The 16,590-nt window shown below is 54.9% G+C and overlaps 1 protein-coding gene across 1 annotated transcript; it reads left to right on the forward strand.

Moving 5' to 3' along the window:
* Nucleotides 1-6,634: 6,634 nt before the first annotated feature.
* Mymk (myomaker, myoblast fusion factor) lies at nt 6,635-16,105 on the forward strand. The gene is made up of 5 exons (XM_020153620.2): nt 6,635-6,868; nt 11,225-11,339; nt 12,102-12,250; nt 14,820-14,936; nt 15,543-16,105. The coding sequence occupies exons 1-5, from the start codon at nt 6,734-6,736 to the stop codon at nt 15,690-15,692; spliced, it is 666 nt and encodes a 221-aa protein (XP_020009209.1). The 5' UTR covers nt 6,635-6,733; the 3' UTR covers nt 15,693-16,105.
* Nucleotides 16,106-16,590: the final 485 nt, after the last annotated feature.

Below are 16,590 nucleotides of genomic sequence, written 5' to 3' on the forward strand. Positions count from 1 at the left end.
CTGCAGATGTTCGGCACAGGCTTGGCCAGGCCCTACGCCAGCTGGGCAGCCCCTGGCAGGCAGGCCTGGGCTCCAGGACTCTGTTTCTGTTAAGCCAAAGCACAGAGGGGCTCAGGGCAGGCAGCAGCTCGAGCCCTGCTGGGTTAGCCTGGCAGACCCTGGATGGCCAGGCACCTGTCCTGGCACACCAGGTTCTTTCGAGGCCCCCATGCTATAAGAGCGGCACCTCCGAAGGGGAGGTGACTTCATGAGGTCATCTGAGCCATATCATCCATGCCCCTCACTCCATGCTGAAGATGTCATTGGCCCACCCGACCTCGTTCTTCTCCCCCCCACCCCTCCACTGCTGAATGGGAAAGTTCTGCCCTGTGTTTGGCCACTTGCCAGAAAGGTCAGGAAAGAGCAACCAGTAGTAATAGTGAAAATCAGGCTGGATCTTGGTGCTGAGTTCACGGCAGCTGCAGAGACTGTGCTGTCCGTGTATTTGCTATTCCCATTTTACAGGTGGGGAACTGAGGCTCCAAGACTTTGAGGGACCTGCCTTTTTAGCATACCCTCTCATCTTTTTCACCTCACCCTCTCCCTCTGCTGGGTTCTTTGTAGGTGCTGGTTCTTCCTCCGCAGACCTGGGAAATCAGGTTTTACTTATTCCATTTCCTGTACATCTGCTGGGATGTTCAGTGGCTGCTCCCAGCATGGCCCACACGGCCCACACTGCCCCCTGGGGTCGGCATGCTGAAGCACAGCCATGCAGGAACCTGCCACGCAGCACTGCACACTAGGCACGTACACACATGCAAGCACGTGCACATGCATGCACACGCACGCACAGTCTCCTTTGCAGACACAGGACAGCTTGCACTTGCTCTGGAAGCCTCTGCCACCCTGCTCCCCTCCCCTCTGACCGACTGCCAAAACTTGCACACCTTGGCACAGTCCCCAAACTCTCCTGGCACTTCTGGCTCCTACATCCACCAGTGCCAGAGTGACTAATGATTTCCCTTGGGAGGGACCCTGCAGCCGACCAACACCCCACCCCAGCATCTTCTCTTGGCCTGATGGGACAGCACATTCTACAGTCTGCCACAGGGAAACAGGCCTGTGGGACCATCACCTTCTGGCTTGGTGACTTCCACAGGTCTGCGACCATTCAGGCCCAGGCACCCTGGGCTAGGCATGCCTCCACCTCAGCCCTTCCCCAACCTCCAGCAGCCCAAGATTTGAGGGTCCCAGGCAGCCATGACCACTGGCTACCCCAGTGGCCTGGGTATTTCAGAGAGAGGCATTCAAAGTCCCACCTCCCGGAACAGGTTTGCATTGTCACCTCCCAGACCCCTCTCTCTTCCAACAATAGCTGCTGCTTTCTGTCCCCAGAGAAGTCCCAGGCACCTGTGAGGGTGAAGGCTTACTCTTCAAGCGACTTTGTGCCCAAGAAGTATGTTGTTACATAGCAAATAAAAAACACCATGATGGGTTAAGAGAGATGGTATTTGGTTAAGGAGAAAGCTTGTGTTGCCTTTTAAACAGGGCAATTTGCAATTTGTGCTGCGCCCCACAAATTACTTGCCCACCCTGCCAGGGGAATCACTGTGTCCCGAGCCCCTTCCCTCCATGATTCAAGCACCTGGGGCTGTGGGAAGCTTGTAGTCACTGAAGGCGCTGATGGCTCCAGGCCACCTATCTGGCTCCTGTGTGTCCCCCCCTTAGACCCTCCCCCAGTACCCATCTCCACATGCTCCAGCCCCCAAGATGCTCTTCTGAGGCTGCTTCTTCTAGAAAGCCCCCAGGCAGTTCTTTGTTTGGCTGGAATGGTCTTCCTGACCTATGACTGGTACTCATCCAGTGGATCAAACCCAATGGCTGGAGACATTCCTGGGTGGCTTCCTCCTCCCCCATTGGAGCCTGTGGAGGGAGGGAGCTGCAAGACCCCTGGGTGACTAGCAGGTAACAGGCAGCACATCCTGTGCTAGACCACAGAACAGACCTCCCAATTCCTCCACTTCTTTCTCAGCTGGGAGCATGTCTTTTCTGTTCGCACTGCATGAAGATCAAATTGAAGGGACTCAGGCCTGTAGATAGCTGAGACTGCTCAGGCCACTGTGCTCTGAGACTCCACATATCCACATACAGGTTCCTTGGTCCGCAGATCTGGAGCAAGGATAGATGAAGGAGTAGGAGCCCTGGTGTAGCTGGAAGTGAGCTGTGGTCAGCACTCCAGGGGAATGAAACCGATCAGTTGGACTTGGGCCAGTGCTGGTGAAGGGACAGGAGCTGGTGGGTGCTGCATGTCCTCTAGTCCTGGGATTTCACAGCCTGCCCAGAGTCTCACAGAGCCAGCTGTCTGGAAGGTGTGGGAGCAGCAGCAAAAGCTAATGACATCCCAGCAGACCTTCAACGGCCAGGAGGGCTCCCTGCCCGTGGGGTGCCCAGTGTTGTCTCCACCAGCCACTCCTCTGCCACCAGTCCTCTAGCCAGCAGCTCAGCAGACTGGCATGCAAATTCCTGGGTCCACAGAAGAAATGGGGCTGTGGTTGCTGCTGACCTGAGTGTGGCTGTCCCCTCTTGGCTGTACTCAGTGAATGGCACTTGCCAGGCAGCATCCAGCAGTAGGGGAGCAGATAACAGCAAGGATTGGGCAATTTGAGGAATCCCAAGTTCAAATCCCAGCCCTGTCCCAGCATCCCAGTCCAGCAGGCAGCCAATCACCTCTCAGAGGGTGAGAAGTACCTGATTTTCAGAACACAGCACTTACTAGAGGATGGGCCCTGATCTAAGCCCCTCACTTCTGTGTACCTATCAGGGCTCACAGCAATCCTGAAGGCAGGTACATAGGAGCACCTTTGGCAGATAAAGAAACTGAGGCTAACAGGGCCTAAGGGCATGCCGAAGTCCGGGTGTCAGGAAGTGATGGAACCTCTGTCTGGCCCACCTGGCAGGTGTTCAGAAACTGGGGGATAGGAGGGAGCTGCTAATTTTTGGCCAGCAGCTGAAGACAACATCTGATTGTTGACCACAATCCCAGATGCTGGTATACATAGCGCTGCATGCAGAGGCAGAACCTGAGCAGCCAGCCAGGTGTGGGGCCCCAAGAAAAGAGCTAGAGGGCATCAAAACCTGCTCCTCTCCTCCAAGTGCAGGTGGGTCCCAGTGGACCCCATACAAAAGCCAGGGTATAAGGGCCTCTGTGCTCTGGGGTGACCTACAGCTGTGGGCTGGGTGTTCAAAACTTGGAGGATGCAAATGCAGCAGCTGGCCCAGCTATCCTAGGCTGGGCAGACAGACAGCTGTCCTGGGGGCGGGAGCTGCATGGCATACCAGGCATTTCAGCACCTCTATAAAACCACTGCTCCCGTGGCTGAAGGGGCCGAGGGAAAGGGGGAACAGACAGGTCAGCCCTCATGCCCCATTCTGTGGCCCCAGAACTGACCCCAGCAGGGTCTCATTGAGACCAGCGCCACCTGCTGGGCAGAAGGGGGATGCTGCCTGGGACCCTTGGGAACTGAGACAAGTGGTTTCAAGAGCCGGGTCTGACCAGTGAGCCAGGGACATGTGGGTACAGAGGAGAGCGAGACAGCTCTAACCCTCCCAGGCACGCAGGGAGAAGGGGGAAGTGCTGGGACAAGAGAGAGTCAGATATACATGGGTGACCTCAACCAGATCCCTGCTCTTCTTTGGGCCTCAGTCTCTACCCCTGTAAAATGGCAAGCTTGCACCTGCTGGTTGCAAAGAGGGACAAGCAGGACACTGTATGAAGAGTCCTTGGCATGTGGCCAGTGCTGAACAGACATCCATTGTGGATAATCCATTGTGGATAAGGCGTTTCAAGATCCACATACTCAGTGCCATGGGGCTGGGAGAAGGGAGTCACCATGTCCCGGGGGTCAGGGAAGGCTGAAGCTACAGTGTGAATGGAACAAGCATCCTCAATAGAGACTAAGAGTGTGGGGGGATGTGCAGCTGTGGGTGTCTGTTGGGCTGAAGCCTGGATCTTTGGGGGAGCTGGCAGGTGGGAGCATCAAAGGTGGAAGGGCCAAGAGAGCCAACTCACGTCTCTGCTGGCCCAGAGCCTGCCCAGGTGGAGTTGGTTCCTGGCATGGGCCCATCCTGGCTCCCCTCCCCACACCTCTACCCCCAGAGCAGTCACCTGTCCTTTCCACTCTACCTCCCTCAGCCTCTAGGCAAACTGCTTCCCCTGCTTCAGGGAGAACCGAGGGTCATTTCAGTCCTGTTCAGAGCTGGACGCCTTCTCCACAGTCAGCTGGTCTGCGTCCAGGCAGCCAGGCTCGGACGGGAGCCATATCCAGCTGCCTCCCACCTCTACTCTGCGCCCCCACAGAGGATGGCTCATGGTCCAGCCTTTGTGCACAGGCTCCGCAGCTACCCCAGGCCCAGCCACCTGCCTCCTTGCTTTGTGTCAGCCCCTCCTCGGCCCCCTTCCTCCTTAATCGCTGCAACACATGTGCAGTTCCACCTCCCCCTTCTCTTTCTCCCAAGCTCACAGCCTGGCCCCGGAGTTCACAGCTGCAAAACACACAGGCACTCACGCACAAAACCAACTGTGGAATGTTTTCCTGCTTCTGCACGGGGTTTATGGCTCCAGAGAGCACTCTTCTCGCCACCTCTCTTAGCACCTGACATGCAGAATATTTCCTCTCCACCCTTTCCCACTCCTGCTGGGGGCCCAGGCTGGGGCTGAGCAGGAGCTGAGGGCCAGAGAGGTGAGAAGCAAGGATGATCACAGCCCAGCCCGAAGACGATGAGTCACGGGTTATCGTACGCCTCCCACCCAGCTCGGCGTACACAGCAGGGTCTGGATTTCCCATTCGGACAGGGAACTGGGCTCCTAAGAGGCCAGACTAAAACTGGCCCTGCCTCCTTGGATTTTCATTCATTCTTTTAACAAAGTCATTCATTCACCTGGTATTTGTTGAAGACCCACAAAGTGCCAGGCTTGAACGTGGGAGGTTATGATAAGGAGTTCGCTAGCCAGACCCCTGCCCCAGACCAGGGTGTGGGGGGCACAGCCCAAGCAAGCCAAGCCAACACTAGTGTCTCTGCCACAGAGTAGCAGTTGCTAGGATGAGAAGCAGATAGCGGCAGGCCCAGAAGCCCCTCTGTTGCTTTGGGGGTGCTGTCAATCACAGAAGCCCCTCCTACACTCTGTCCAGGCTACATATGAGCAGGAGTGCTGTCCTGTGGTGGCGGGGGGTGGGGTGGGGGCAGAGGGGTGGGAGAAGTCACACATCTGAGAGTGGAGGCTATGGATGGCCTGGTGGTCTCGGTGGCACTTGGACTTCCCCCCAAGGGCTATGGGCCTTTTGAAAGGGTCTTAAGCAGAAGAATGACATGAGCAGGTGTCTCCAATGGGAAGAAGAAATGGACTCCAGCCGACTTCAGACAAGAAAGAGGCCACTGGAAAGCAGTAGGGAGGCTGGCAGATAGCAGGATAGGAAGGGAATCCAGGCCTCACTGGTCAGACCTGGTAGCCTGCCCTGGAGGTGCATCAGCACTCCTGGGCCACTAGCCTGCTGTCCTTTTACCCCAGGTTCCAGTTCCCAAGGGAAGGGAAGTGAGGAAGAGCCATTTAGGGAATATGACCCATCAAGTAGCACAAATGGATCTCACAGGCATCACATAGGTGAAGTGAAAGAAGCCCAGCCCAAAAAAGCACACGCTGCGTGATCCATTGTCAAGTTCTCGAACAAAGTCAGGCCCAGGCAGAAATAGTAACAGTGGCTGCCTTTCCTGGAGGGCTCAAGGGAGCATCCTAGGGAGCCAGAAGTAGACCCTATGGGGGCTGCACAGATATACCCACCTGTCAGATCCTATCAGACTACAGGTTTTAAGCCAGTGTGTTTGTCTTATGTGAATTCTATCATAGTTACAGAATAAAATGGAAGGAAATGCTGTTTTGCCAACCGCAAATCAATCAGTCAATCCATGGAATGAGTCTGCCTGGGAAGCTCAGACCACACACCCATCATTCCCTGGCTGAGCGATGAGGGGGCCCCCTGCCAGATGGTTCCCCCAAGACCTCTTACAACAAGAGAAGGTAATTTCCTGCAGGCCAGCCAAGGAGCTGTTGTCAATAGAAGAGAGAAGGAAAGCTAAGAGGGCAAGGACCAGTCTTGTGCTTGGAAGGCAAATGGAGACGGTCCAAAGGTAGAAGGTTCTGGCCACCTAAGTTAAGATGTGAAACAATACAATCAAGCCGAGAAGCCTGTGGGCAAACAAGCTAAGGAGAAGAATGTGTGGGCTGAAGCTTATTTACAAGGTCCTTTGAGCCATCAGAATTGGCTAAACTTGGGGTTCTCTCACCTCCTGCCACCCATGGAGGTGTGACCCAAGCAGCAGCACCCACAAGTCTACTCGTCTGGGGAGAAGGCCGGGGTGGAAAATGGCTCTAAGTCAGGGATTGCATTCATAAGGAGTCTCCCCCGAGGTTGCTGCCTCAGAGAAGAGAAAATGGCCTCCTTGAATGAACTCCTCTGGCATCACAAAAAAAAAAAAAAATCAGAGACAAGTGCTGACCACGTGGTTCATCAGCTGTTGGGCCCCCTCCATGTGTTGCTGCACACATGCCTGCTCGGGGCACTTGAGCCCTCCTCGTGGGCACTGGCACAGCTGTGTCAGAGCCTGCCGAAGGGAGCAGCCTTTCTCCCTCATAGGTCTCCTGGGGACCCAGGAGGCCTACATCCACCCTTCTCTACAGCCAGTACCTTCCTCCCAGCCCATGGGGACACTCGTGGCCAAACTGCTCCTGCCCACCCTCAGCAGCCTGGCCTTCCTCCCCACAGTCAGCATCGCTGCCAAGAGGCGGTTCCACGTGGAGGCCATGGTCTACCTCTTCACCATGTTCTTTGTGGCGGTAAGTGTGGGGCCTAGGAGGAAGACCCAGCAGGGACGGTGTCTCTGCTACTGTCCTGTGCTGGGCGATAAAGAGACATGATTTAGAAACAAAAGAAAGCACTCAGGACGGGGTTCTGGAGACTGCAGAGAGAAGATTCCGGGAGGCCCTCCCTCTCTCTGCACCTCAGTTTCCCTATCTGTGCCAGGAAATTTTCAGGAATGACTGCCACATGTGAGTGAAGCCAAAGCCACAATGGCCATATGTCAGTCAACTGAGGACAAGACTTCCAGGTTGCTCATTTTGTTTTGGCTGCTGGCTTCAGCCTCCCTCACACCCACCCCTCTCCCAGCTCTGCCCTCAGCACTACTGAGGGGAAGGATGGGACTTAGGAAGGGGCTAGCATGTTTGGGGAATGTGAAGGGCTCGGGTGAGCCTGACTCCAGAACTCTGAGCTGCTCCACTGAGGAAGGCCGGCTCCCTGCTGCCTTCCCTCTCTCCTCCTTTCATGGTACCTGTCTCTCTCTGGGTCCTTCTTCTTCTTTCTATTTATATATCTGGCTGACAGGCTCTCAGCTCACTCTTCCTGCTCCCTTCCGTTTCCAGGTAACTGTCATAGGGTGCTCTCTCCATCTTTCAGTGGAGTGTCTGTACTGGGCAGCTTTTTTGAGGGCTGTATCTCTAGGCCCTCTGCCTCTCCTCACCCCTCCCCCATAGGTCTTTTCCCTTAGTTTCTCTCACTGATTCCATGTTTTTCTTTCTCTGCACCTCTCTCGTTTTTCTTTCTATGTTTATGGACTGGCGCTCTTGATTTCTGGAACTGTGTCCTCACGGAATTCGCTCTCATCCTCAATCCCCTGGCCTTTACTTCTCCAGGTCTTTTCCCCGGCCTTCCACGTGTCCCTTTCTGGCTGTGTCTATCAGTCCCCCCAGCTTGCTGCTATCTATCTCTGTCTCTAACCTATTATCTGTCTATCTATCTATCTAATAATTGGTCTACCTAATCAGCCATCTGTTTGTCACCTATCTACCTATCATCTATCTTATCAATCATCTCTGTCATCTCTCTCTACCCATCCATCTACCCATCTATCATCTCTCTTAGTGCCCTCTCACCTCCTTGGGATTGCTCTGAGCTCCCTCCCACTACTGGACTCCCACCAGGAGCCCCCATCTCTCTCTCTCTCCCATGGTCTTTCTTCTTCCTTTTCCGTCAGACCCATCTTTCACCAACATGCTCTGGTATGACACATATGCTGGGGAGGCACAAGTCCACCAGCCTCCCTTTCAGGGCAGAGTTTGACTTGTGAAAAATGGCACCTGACTCCAGGCTAGCCTCTCCCCAGCAGGGGATCCTCAGTGAACAAGAAAGCCAAAGCATGTGTGTGCACACAAGCAGTCCTGAGCAAGTGAGGCCTGTGAGCATATGCACATGTTTGCAGATGTGTTCACACATTAGCCAGCACCCTAAGTTGATCAAGTCCAATTTTGATGGCAGCAGAAGCCACAAGTTCTCATGGGCTGTGGGGTTGGTATGGAGTGGACACATATCCCCCTCCGAGTTATGGTGCTTCTGTGGGTAATAGTGACCTGGGACAAGCCAGGAACCAGATGCTCTAAGGCTCTGAGTCCACCTTGAGGTGGGGAAGACATCAGCTCCAATGACAAGAAGCCATAAGCCAGCGTCCGCGGGGGCGGGATTTGGGGGGGACTGTGCTTGTGCTCTGCACACACAGTGTCTTATTTGTCTCTGTACCTCCCGTGAGATTAGCATTGTGATTCCCATTTGACAGAAGAAGAAACTGCTCCCAGAGAGGCTGAGCCCCAGGCATTCACCATGGGCACAAAACAGTGTGGAGCTGCCGGTTCGCCCAAAGCACTGTGCCGTGTGTCCCTTCATTTGTTCCTCATGGAACCCCAGTCCCAGCCAGGGTCTCTTATTGGCAGATGAGACATCAAAGTCCATTGCAGGGATGGGATGTCATTGCAGATGTCAGGGCCTCAGGGCTAGAAACGCTAGAATCTCATCTCCAAAGCCCATGTTAGGCCCAGCTCAGCAAACCTCACCCCTAAGCCAGGACACCCCTCCCTTTCCTGGGCCTGGGCTGGTCCACAGCTGCTTCTGTGGCTGGCCTCAGAGGCCCACCCAGCCCCACCCTGCCCCACCCAGAGTGACAGGGGCAGCTGCCTCCTGGGACAAATGTCCTCTAGCAGCCAAGCACAATTGTGTACCTCCCACAGCTCTGGCTCACTCATGGCTCCTGCTGTGTCCCAACCAGGACCCTCCATGACACTGAGCATTTCTGCGTGGGACACTGTACTGTACACTGAACTGTACATTGAAGGGGTTTGGTGGTACACTGTACTGTACCACCAAGCCCCTTCAAAAGCCTCACAGAGCAGGCTTCCCTGTCCCATTGGACAGGGGAGGTTCCAAGCATCAGCCTCTTGCTGAGCTCCCAGCAGGATGTGCTAGGCCTGACTGCAGCGTCTTAGTTCCCGTCCACAGGCCCCAGCTGCACCCCAGACCTGTCTAGGCCAGGTCGCCCTGCATCAGGTGAAGGAAAGGGTTTCTGAAGCCCTGGAGTCAGGGACCAATCACTGCCCTGACCCTGCCTCCCAGGGCAGATGGTGCTGCTCAGAAGTTCAGTGTAGCACAGGGCTAGTTCCAAAGTCAGGACGATCCATGGGCCTAGTAGGAGAGGCCCTTCTGGCCTGGGGGTGCTTGGCTCCCCTCTCTGGCCCTCATACACAGGCAAACAGTTGATGTTGGGAGCTGGCCTCACAGCCTGGACAGGACAGAGACTAGTCTTGCTCCTGGTGGGCAAAGGGCACAGATATTTGCCAGAATGTCACAGCAAGTCTTAACCACATGCAACAATCTGTGTTGCAAAGGGGAGGTACAGAGACATGGTGAGAGTCAGGTGGAGTTGGGGGATGTGGTTCTGGAAGAAGCCAGAAGAGCAGGAGAACATCATAGGACCTGCATGTCCTTCCTTCTCCATTTGGACACCTTGATCAGGCCTTACCAGAAACTACTCTTTCCCTGAGCTAGACAGTCATGTCCTACACCTGGTTACCCTCTTCTACCCTCTACTCTGCCAAAGATACCTCAAAAAAGAGCACCGTCCAAAGCTTAATGCAGTTCTCTGGGTGGTTCTGACCAAAACAGAGAGGACTACCTTCTCCCTTGTCCTGGAACTCTATCTCTATTAATGCCTCCGAGTACAATTTTACCTTAACACCTTAACATTCGTCCAAGTGCAATTGCAACTGGCAGAACCTCTCTGAACCAACCCTACTTACTTGTCTTGCCATTACCCAGGGCCCCTGCGCCCTGTGGCGTCCCTGCCGCCTCCAGACAGGGGCTGCTTTCCAATAAGCCAGCTCCCTCCTGCTGAGCTGGGCTTACCAAGAGACGATTGTGCTGGTTCCCAAGCTTATTTATGCCAGCCGAACCTGTCAAAATAATTATGTCATGTAATTAAATATTACTTAAAATGATGAAATGTGAAGGCAAAAGGAGAGAGAGTTGTTTTCTGCAAGAAATAAGTTGACTGCTTGGAAAATACTCCAAATAGGCATTTTGCTCTAAAAATTGCTATGCAATTTGTGTCAGAGAGATGACTGAGAATAGGGCGAAGACAAAGGAAAGAGGGTGCTGTGTACAGACCCTTCTTAGGGGATTCTAAGGTCTTCCTCCTTTTTAAAGAAACAGACACCAAAAGGAGTTCTCAAAACATGTTCTGGCCGCCCCGCCCACAGGGGCATCTGTTAAAACCACACATCTCCAACCCATCGGGACCACGACAGTCCACAGCTGTCAGGAGGGGTTCAGCAGCCTGTGTGCTGACAGGACCGTTCTCTGATGCCCACTCCAGTCTGAGAACGCTACTGTGGGTAGAGCCACTTCTACAGGAGTCATTTGGGCAGGAAAAGGCCCCCAGGCCTCAAAGGCAGGGTGACCCCTAATGAGAAGACTCAAAGATCAATAAGTGAACACGTGTGTGCTCAGGAAGCCCTGTGTGGAAGGTGCACGTAGGTGACATTTGAGTGTCTCCTCCTCTACAGGCCTCACCTGTGTGACCACCCAGCCTCGGTCCAGCCAGGGCAGAGAAGGTCAGAGGATCTCCCAAAGGGATTTCTGCTGAGCCCATAGCACATTTAGGCCCCAAATGCCTCACCTGTTTAATCCCCGAGACTCTGCAGGGGTCAGACCCTAGGTTTCCCCATTGTTCAGAAGGAAAAAGGTGAGGCCGAGAGCCATTCGGTGTCTCACAGCCTGGCTCTGTGGGACCAAGGCTCAGTACCAGCCCTTGCTGCCCCTGGGCTGTACCTGTCTCCTTGCCTGCTGACTACCTGTGGATTTCCCAGCAGCTCTACCACGCCTGTGACGGGCCCGGCCTCTCTGTGCTGTGCTTCCTGCGCCATGACATCTTGGAGTACTTCAGCGTCTACGGGACAGCACTGAGCATGTGGGTCTCCCTAATGGGTGAGTGGCCACCTACACACCTATCCCATCCCTGAGAGCGCCTCCCCTCACCCAGAGCCCAGCTTAGTCCACAAGAAAGGATGCACTTCTAAACCTCACGCTCTTGAATTCATATCCTTTTTAAGTGACTGATCTGATGAATGCTTATTGTGAAAGAACAGCCATGGCACACAAAGGAAAGAGCCAGAGCTCTGGGAACTCCACTCTCAACTCTGGAACTCAACCTCCCAGAATTTCCCCCAGGCTCACAAGGGTCACTTTCATCCCGGAGTTCGAGGGAGGCGGTACACTTGCAAAGCCTCAACTTGATGCTGGGGGTGTGAATCAGTGGCAGAACACTTTCCTAGTGTGTGCAAGGCTTGGCTTCCATCCCAACACTGCAAAAATAAAGAAAAAAAATCTCAGTTTTGGTCTCCTGGCAATGCAGGACAGGTGTCCCCATCACCTGCGCGCTCTCTGCCTAGGGATGGGCTCTCGTGACTTGGCATCTACGTGCCAGTCTTCCAAGGGAATCCAGCCTTTCCCTCACATACCGGTCGTCATGGAAACAGGACTGTGAGCCTTACTCCAGCTGCCCTACCCCAAGGAACCAGCATCCTGCCTTTCCTGTACAACTGAGCAGATCTCAGACCTCTTAGTGACCAGGCAGGGCCTGGGGCCTGCTACCTGTGGGACACCCTAGTGGGCACCTAAGGGTGGGGGCACAGCCAGGAGTGGAGGGGGTGGCACTCACAGCTCCCGTGTCTCTTCCCGGGCCCCCAGCACTGGCTGACTTTGATGAACCCCAGAGATCAACGTTCGTGATGCTTGGCGTGCTGACCATTGCTGTGCGGACCTACCATGACCGCTGGGGCTACGGGGTGTACTCAGGCCCCATTGGCACGGCCGTCCTCATGATCGCTGTGAAGTGGGTACGTACTGTGTGCTCAGGGCATGGGGACCATGTAGCTAGTGACCCTCCCCTGACCCTGACTGCATCTCTGCTCCTCCTGCCCTCACAGGCAGGCAGGCTAGACACAGGAATTTGTGAAAACACCTACAAATGGCCACCAGTGCTCCTGTCCAGCTCTTGGCAGTCATCACTAGTGCTGGGCAAGGCTGAATCTCCTTCCCGCTCTGCCTCTCCCACCAGGTGGGTCCAAAGACACATAGATAATGCATTTAAGTTATTACCACTGACATGAGGAGGAGGAGGAAAGAGAAGGGCTGCTTAGAGATGCAGCACCAGTTTGGGAAGCAGCCTAGGGTAATCTGAAGAGACTTCCTGGAGGAAGTGGCCTTGGGCTTGGTTCTAAGGAGGGTAGGGATGATACGGCCTGTGCAGAGTTTCCAACCACAGCCCCTGGGTTGCAGCTGGCACCTGGTGCCCACACTGCCCTTTGCACTCAGACCCAGGCCTCCTGCCCACTTTGTTATATCCAGACCCTCTTGGCTGTGAGGCCTGGAACCTAGTCAAGCTGGCCAAGGTAAATGAGGGACACCCAGGATATCTTCTGGGACCCATCCCAGAGCAGGAAGGACCAGCAGGCCACAGCCTAGTGACTTTGCAAGCCTTAAGCAATCCAGGCCCCAAGTTCAACCCCTCTACTGCATTTTGACCCGAGGAGCACCTGGGATCTTGGGGTCCCCCTAAGTGCAGCACCAGCCACACTTCTGCTGCAGCCCTGAGATGGGCCAGATTCAGGGAGGCAAATCAGGAACAGGAAACTGGTCCCCAGCAAGCAAGAGGAGGAAGAGGAACTAGAAGGGTGGGGAGCACAGCAGAGCACCCCACCCATCCACAGCTGCAGGTAGGGCAGGTGACATCCGGAGGTAAGCTTTCAACTCACATCCACTCCTCTATGCACCAAGGGGGACAGAGCTCACTTAGTCACTTGATTGTTGGCAAGACTTAGGCACAGAGGGTCAACAACCCAACACAGAGCCCCAGCAGGGCAGTGGCCGTCAGATTTGACTTTTCCGGCAGGAGACGGGAGCCTGTTTCTCACTCCAACTTGGGGATGCAAGGCTGGCCCTGGACTGACATGGGAGGTCAGAACAGCCTTGGGGCAGGGATCCAGTTGGGGTCCAGTCGTTAATTAACACGCTGGAATGCATAAACACAGAAGCTCCTTCTGATAACCCTTCTTCTGTCCCGTCTGAGGGTTGTTCCTCTGCACTGTTGGCTGGGTCTGACTCTGGCTGGATTTTAATTAGCCAGGATACAATCCACTCCTTTGTGTCCCCACAGAGGGCCCAAAGGCTTCCGAGGCCCTTGGGCCAGGAGCAGGAGAGGTCGCTGCCTCCCTGCATCTGGGGAGCAAATCGAATTTGTGAATTGGAGGTGCAATTCAAGTTGGATTTCCAAGGACATTTGCTTCCTAGAATGTGGATAGATTCCCCTTTCAGGGCTCATCCTTTTTGTGGAGAGGTGTGGGAACAACTTTTGGGAGACAGAAGCTGAGCGATCTGGAGGACGGGGTTCCCAGGGGCAGGACCAAGCCCACCAGTATGACCTTGCCTGGGACAGACCCTCCCTCTCGGGGCCCCAGTGCTGCCACTGGGCAAGGATTTCCCAGATCACAGTCACCCACATCCAGGGTTGTGCCAGCTCTCCGTACTCACACTGCCTGCACCATGGTGGTGTTCAACTCCTGTCAGCAGTGATCAGTCCCAGAAAACTAGAAACAAGCTAGCCTGACCCAGTGTGAGGCTGTTTGCTGTCTCTGTGCACCCCACTCAGTGATGTGTGCAGTCAGAAGTCCTGCCCCATGCCCCAGGTATACACCTTAGTTATTGTGTGTGACAATGTATCCTGCTGAAATCAGAGGTATCCTCAGTTCCAAAACTTCTGCCCCAAGGATCTGAGTTTCCAGGCTAAGGACCTGCGGGAACCTCATCTTTTCTGTGTGCCCTCCCATCTTGCCAAGCATGGTTACGCACTGGAGCCTTGCTCTAGGCAATCAGTGACTGAGAAATCAAGGTTTACGTGCTTGATTAATAATATTAATCTAGTAATATTAAGACAGCTCCTTAACTGGTAACGCAAATGATGTTTCTCCATGAGCCAACTACAGACCAACGGGCCACCCCACGTGTGCTACTAACTGCCCCCCCCACGCCCGCCACCAGTGAAGCACACACGGCTAGGGGTTCCTAGTGCCGTGTCAATATCCTTTCATGGAACATAATTCCCCTCAAGGAGTTCCTCTAGCTGGGTAATGGAAATGCAAGGAGTGCCCTTGGGACCTCCCAAAGAGGCAAAGGGGAGGCCAGCTGCTGGGGGCAAATGGCCCAGAGGCTCCCATCTCCACTGGTCCTGTATCAAGGCCCAGGTCCAGCAGAACCTTCTGCACTGCCTGGGCATGTGGAGACTCATTTCCCACCTGAAGATGGCCGGCCAGGGAGAGTGGGGGAGGGGCGGCTATATCCAGCCAGCTAGGAAGAAGCCTTCCCCTTACTGTGCCCTAAGAGCTTTGCTGTTCTTCCTCTGTCCCTCAGCTGCAGAAGATGAAGGAGAAGAAGGGTCTGTACCCCGACAAGAGCGTCTATACCCAGCAGATAGGCCCCGGCCTCTGCTTCGGGGCACTGGCTCTGATGCTTCGCTTCTTCTTTGAGGTACCAGGCCTTGGGGGGGCAGGGGCTCCGCCTGCCTGAGCCCTATGGGGCATATGGCTGTGCTAGTGAGGACTGGGGCAGGGGGCTGTGCCCTCCCAGAGAGGATCCACTGTCATATCACACTCCTGCCTCCTTGCCCCCTCATGCTGTGTGTTGTCCATCCCTAGTGTCACCAGCATCACAGCCTATATGGACATGGGGGTCACAGAGAGGGGGAACAAGCCTTGCCTTCAGGCAGCTTGCCCCTGAGATGGTGTGCACAGCCTGGAAGGTGTTCCCAGGAGGGCAAGGAAGGTTTCCTTGGAGGAAAGAGGGAAGGAGGAAGGAAGGGAAGGGCGGAGAGGGAGAGAAGGAGGAAAGGAGGGAGGAGATGTCCCAGCCTCTGTCCTAGGCCTGGCAAGCAGCACAGGCCTTCAATGTAATAGGGGTTTGGTAGCAGGAAAGGCTGCCATGGCCACACATGAAGGAAGCCTCCCTGCGGAACCTGCAGTGCACCAGGACACAGTCAGAGACTCGGGGACCTGGAGGGCTCGGCTGGGTCTTAGAGAGAAGAGCTCTGGGGAGGGGCTGAGCACGGACTGACCCGCCCCCAACTCTACCCCACAGGATTGGGATTACACCTATGTCCACAGCTTCTACCACTGCGCCCTGGCCATGTCCTTTTTCCTGCTGCTGCCCAAGGTGAACAAGAAGGCTGGCAACGCGGGAGCCCCAGCCAAGTTGAACTTCCCCACCCTCTGCTGTGCTTGTGTCTGACCATGGCCCCACAGCTCCAAGCTCCCGCTCCCCCATCTGGTGGCAGGAGTACCGAGGTCTCCCCTGGGGTTCTTCCTGTCCTTCCTTACTGGGTATCCAGGAGAAATGGTCTCTTCTGCATGCTCTGCTAAATGCATCTTAGGAACCCTCTTACCCGTGTTTACAGAGTACTCAGCACTGTATTGAAAGAAAGGAGATTTTTCCTCGAGGGCCTCATGACCAACAGGTGGTTCAAAGTCTATACTCCCCATTCTTCTCTCTCCTCACTCATGGCCAGATGGGCCCAGAAGTCCTATCTCAGCAGCAGCCACGAAGAAGACCTCCCACCAACCAGGAGACCCATGCCTGCTGAGGGTCATCTGTTTTTTCTTGGAACCTGGCATCACAACTTCTGTCCCTTGCCCAGCTCTGAAAGCCCATTTAGGAAGCTGGGGCTGTGGGATCCAGATTTGCCCCAGGTCCCGGCCTGTCCCTTGCTCAGCCCCATCTCTCCAGCCCAGTCTTGGATCAGGCTGTTACAGTAATAATAACAGATCAAAAGTGCCCCAATTCATCAACATTACTATCTGCCAAATACTTTATACACATCCTGATTCTTAAAACAAGTCTGTAAGCTGAGCGTCATCATTCCTGTCCTACAAGGAGCTCCCGAGCTCAGGGAAAACATCTGGTTCCAGGCCCGACAGTGGTGGGTCCAGAGCTGTGCCTGCCACCGGCAGGGCACCAGTGCAGGAGGCGGGAGCACAGCCCTGGGCTTTGGCACTTGCAGCCCTGTGCCAGCCCCTCAGGAAAAGGTGGCTGGGTGCAAATCCTTGGGCCAAGGCTCCCTGGGCTGGGCCTCTGACATGCAGTGGGAGGTCCAGCCTGTGACTGTGATGGCCTGGGGGTGGTGGCAGCA

Source organism: Castor canadensis, chromosome 13 (genome assembly GCF_047511655.1).
Source record: "Castor canadensis chromosome 13, mCasCan1.hap1v2, whole genome shotgun sequence".
Taxonomy (NCBI): domain Eukaryota; kingdom Metazoa; phylum Chordata; class Mammalia; order Rodentia; family Castoridae; genus Castor; species Castor canadensis.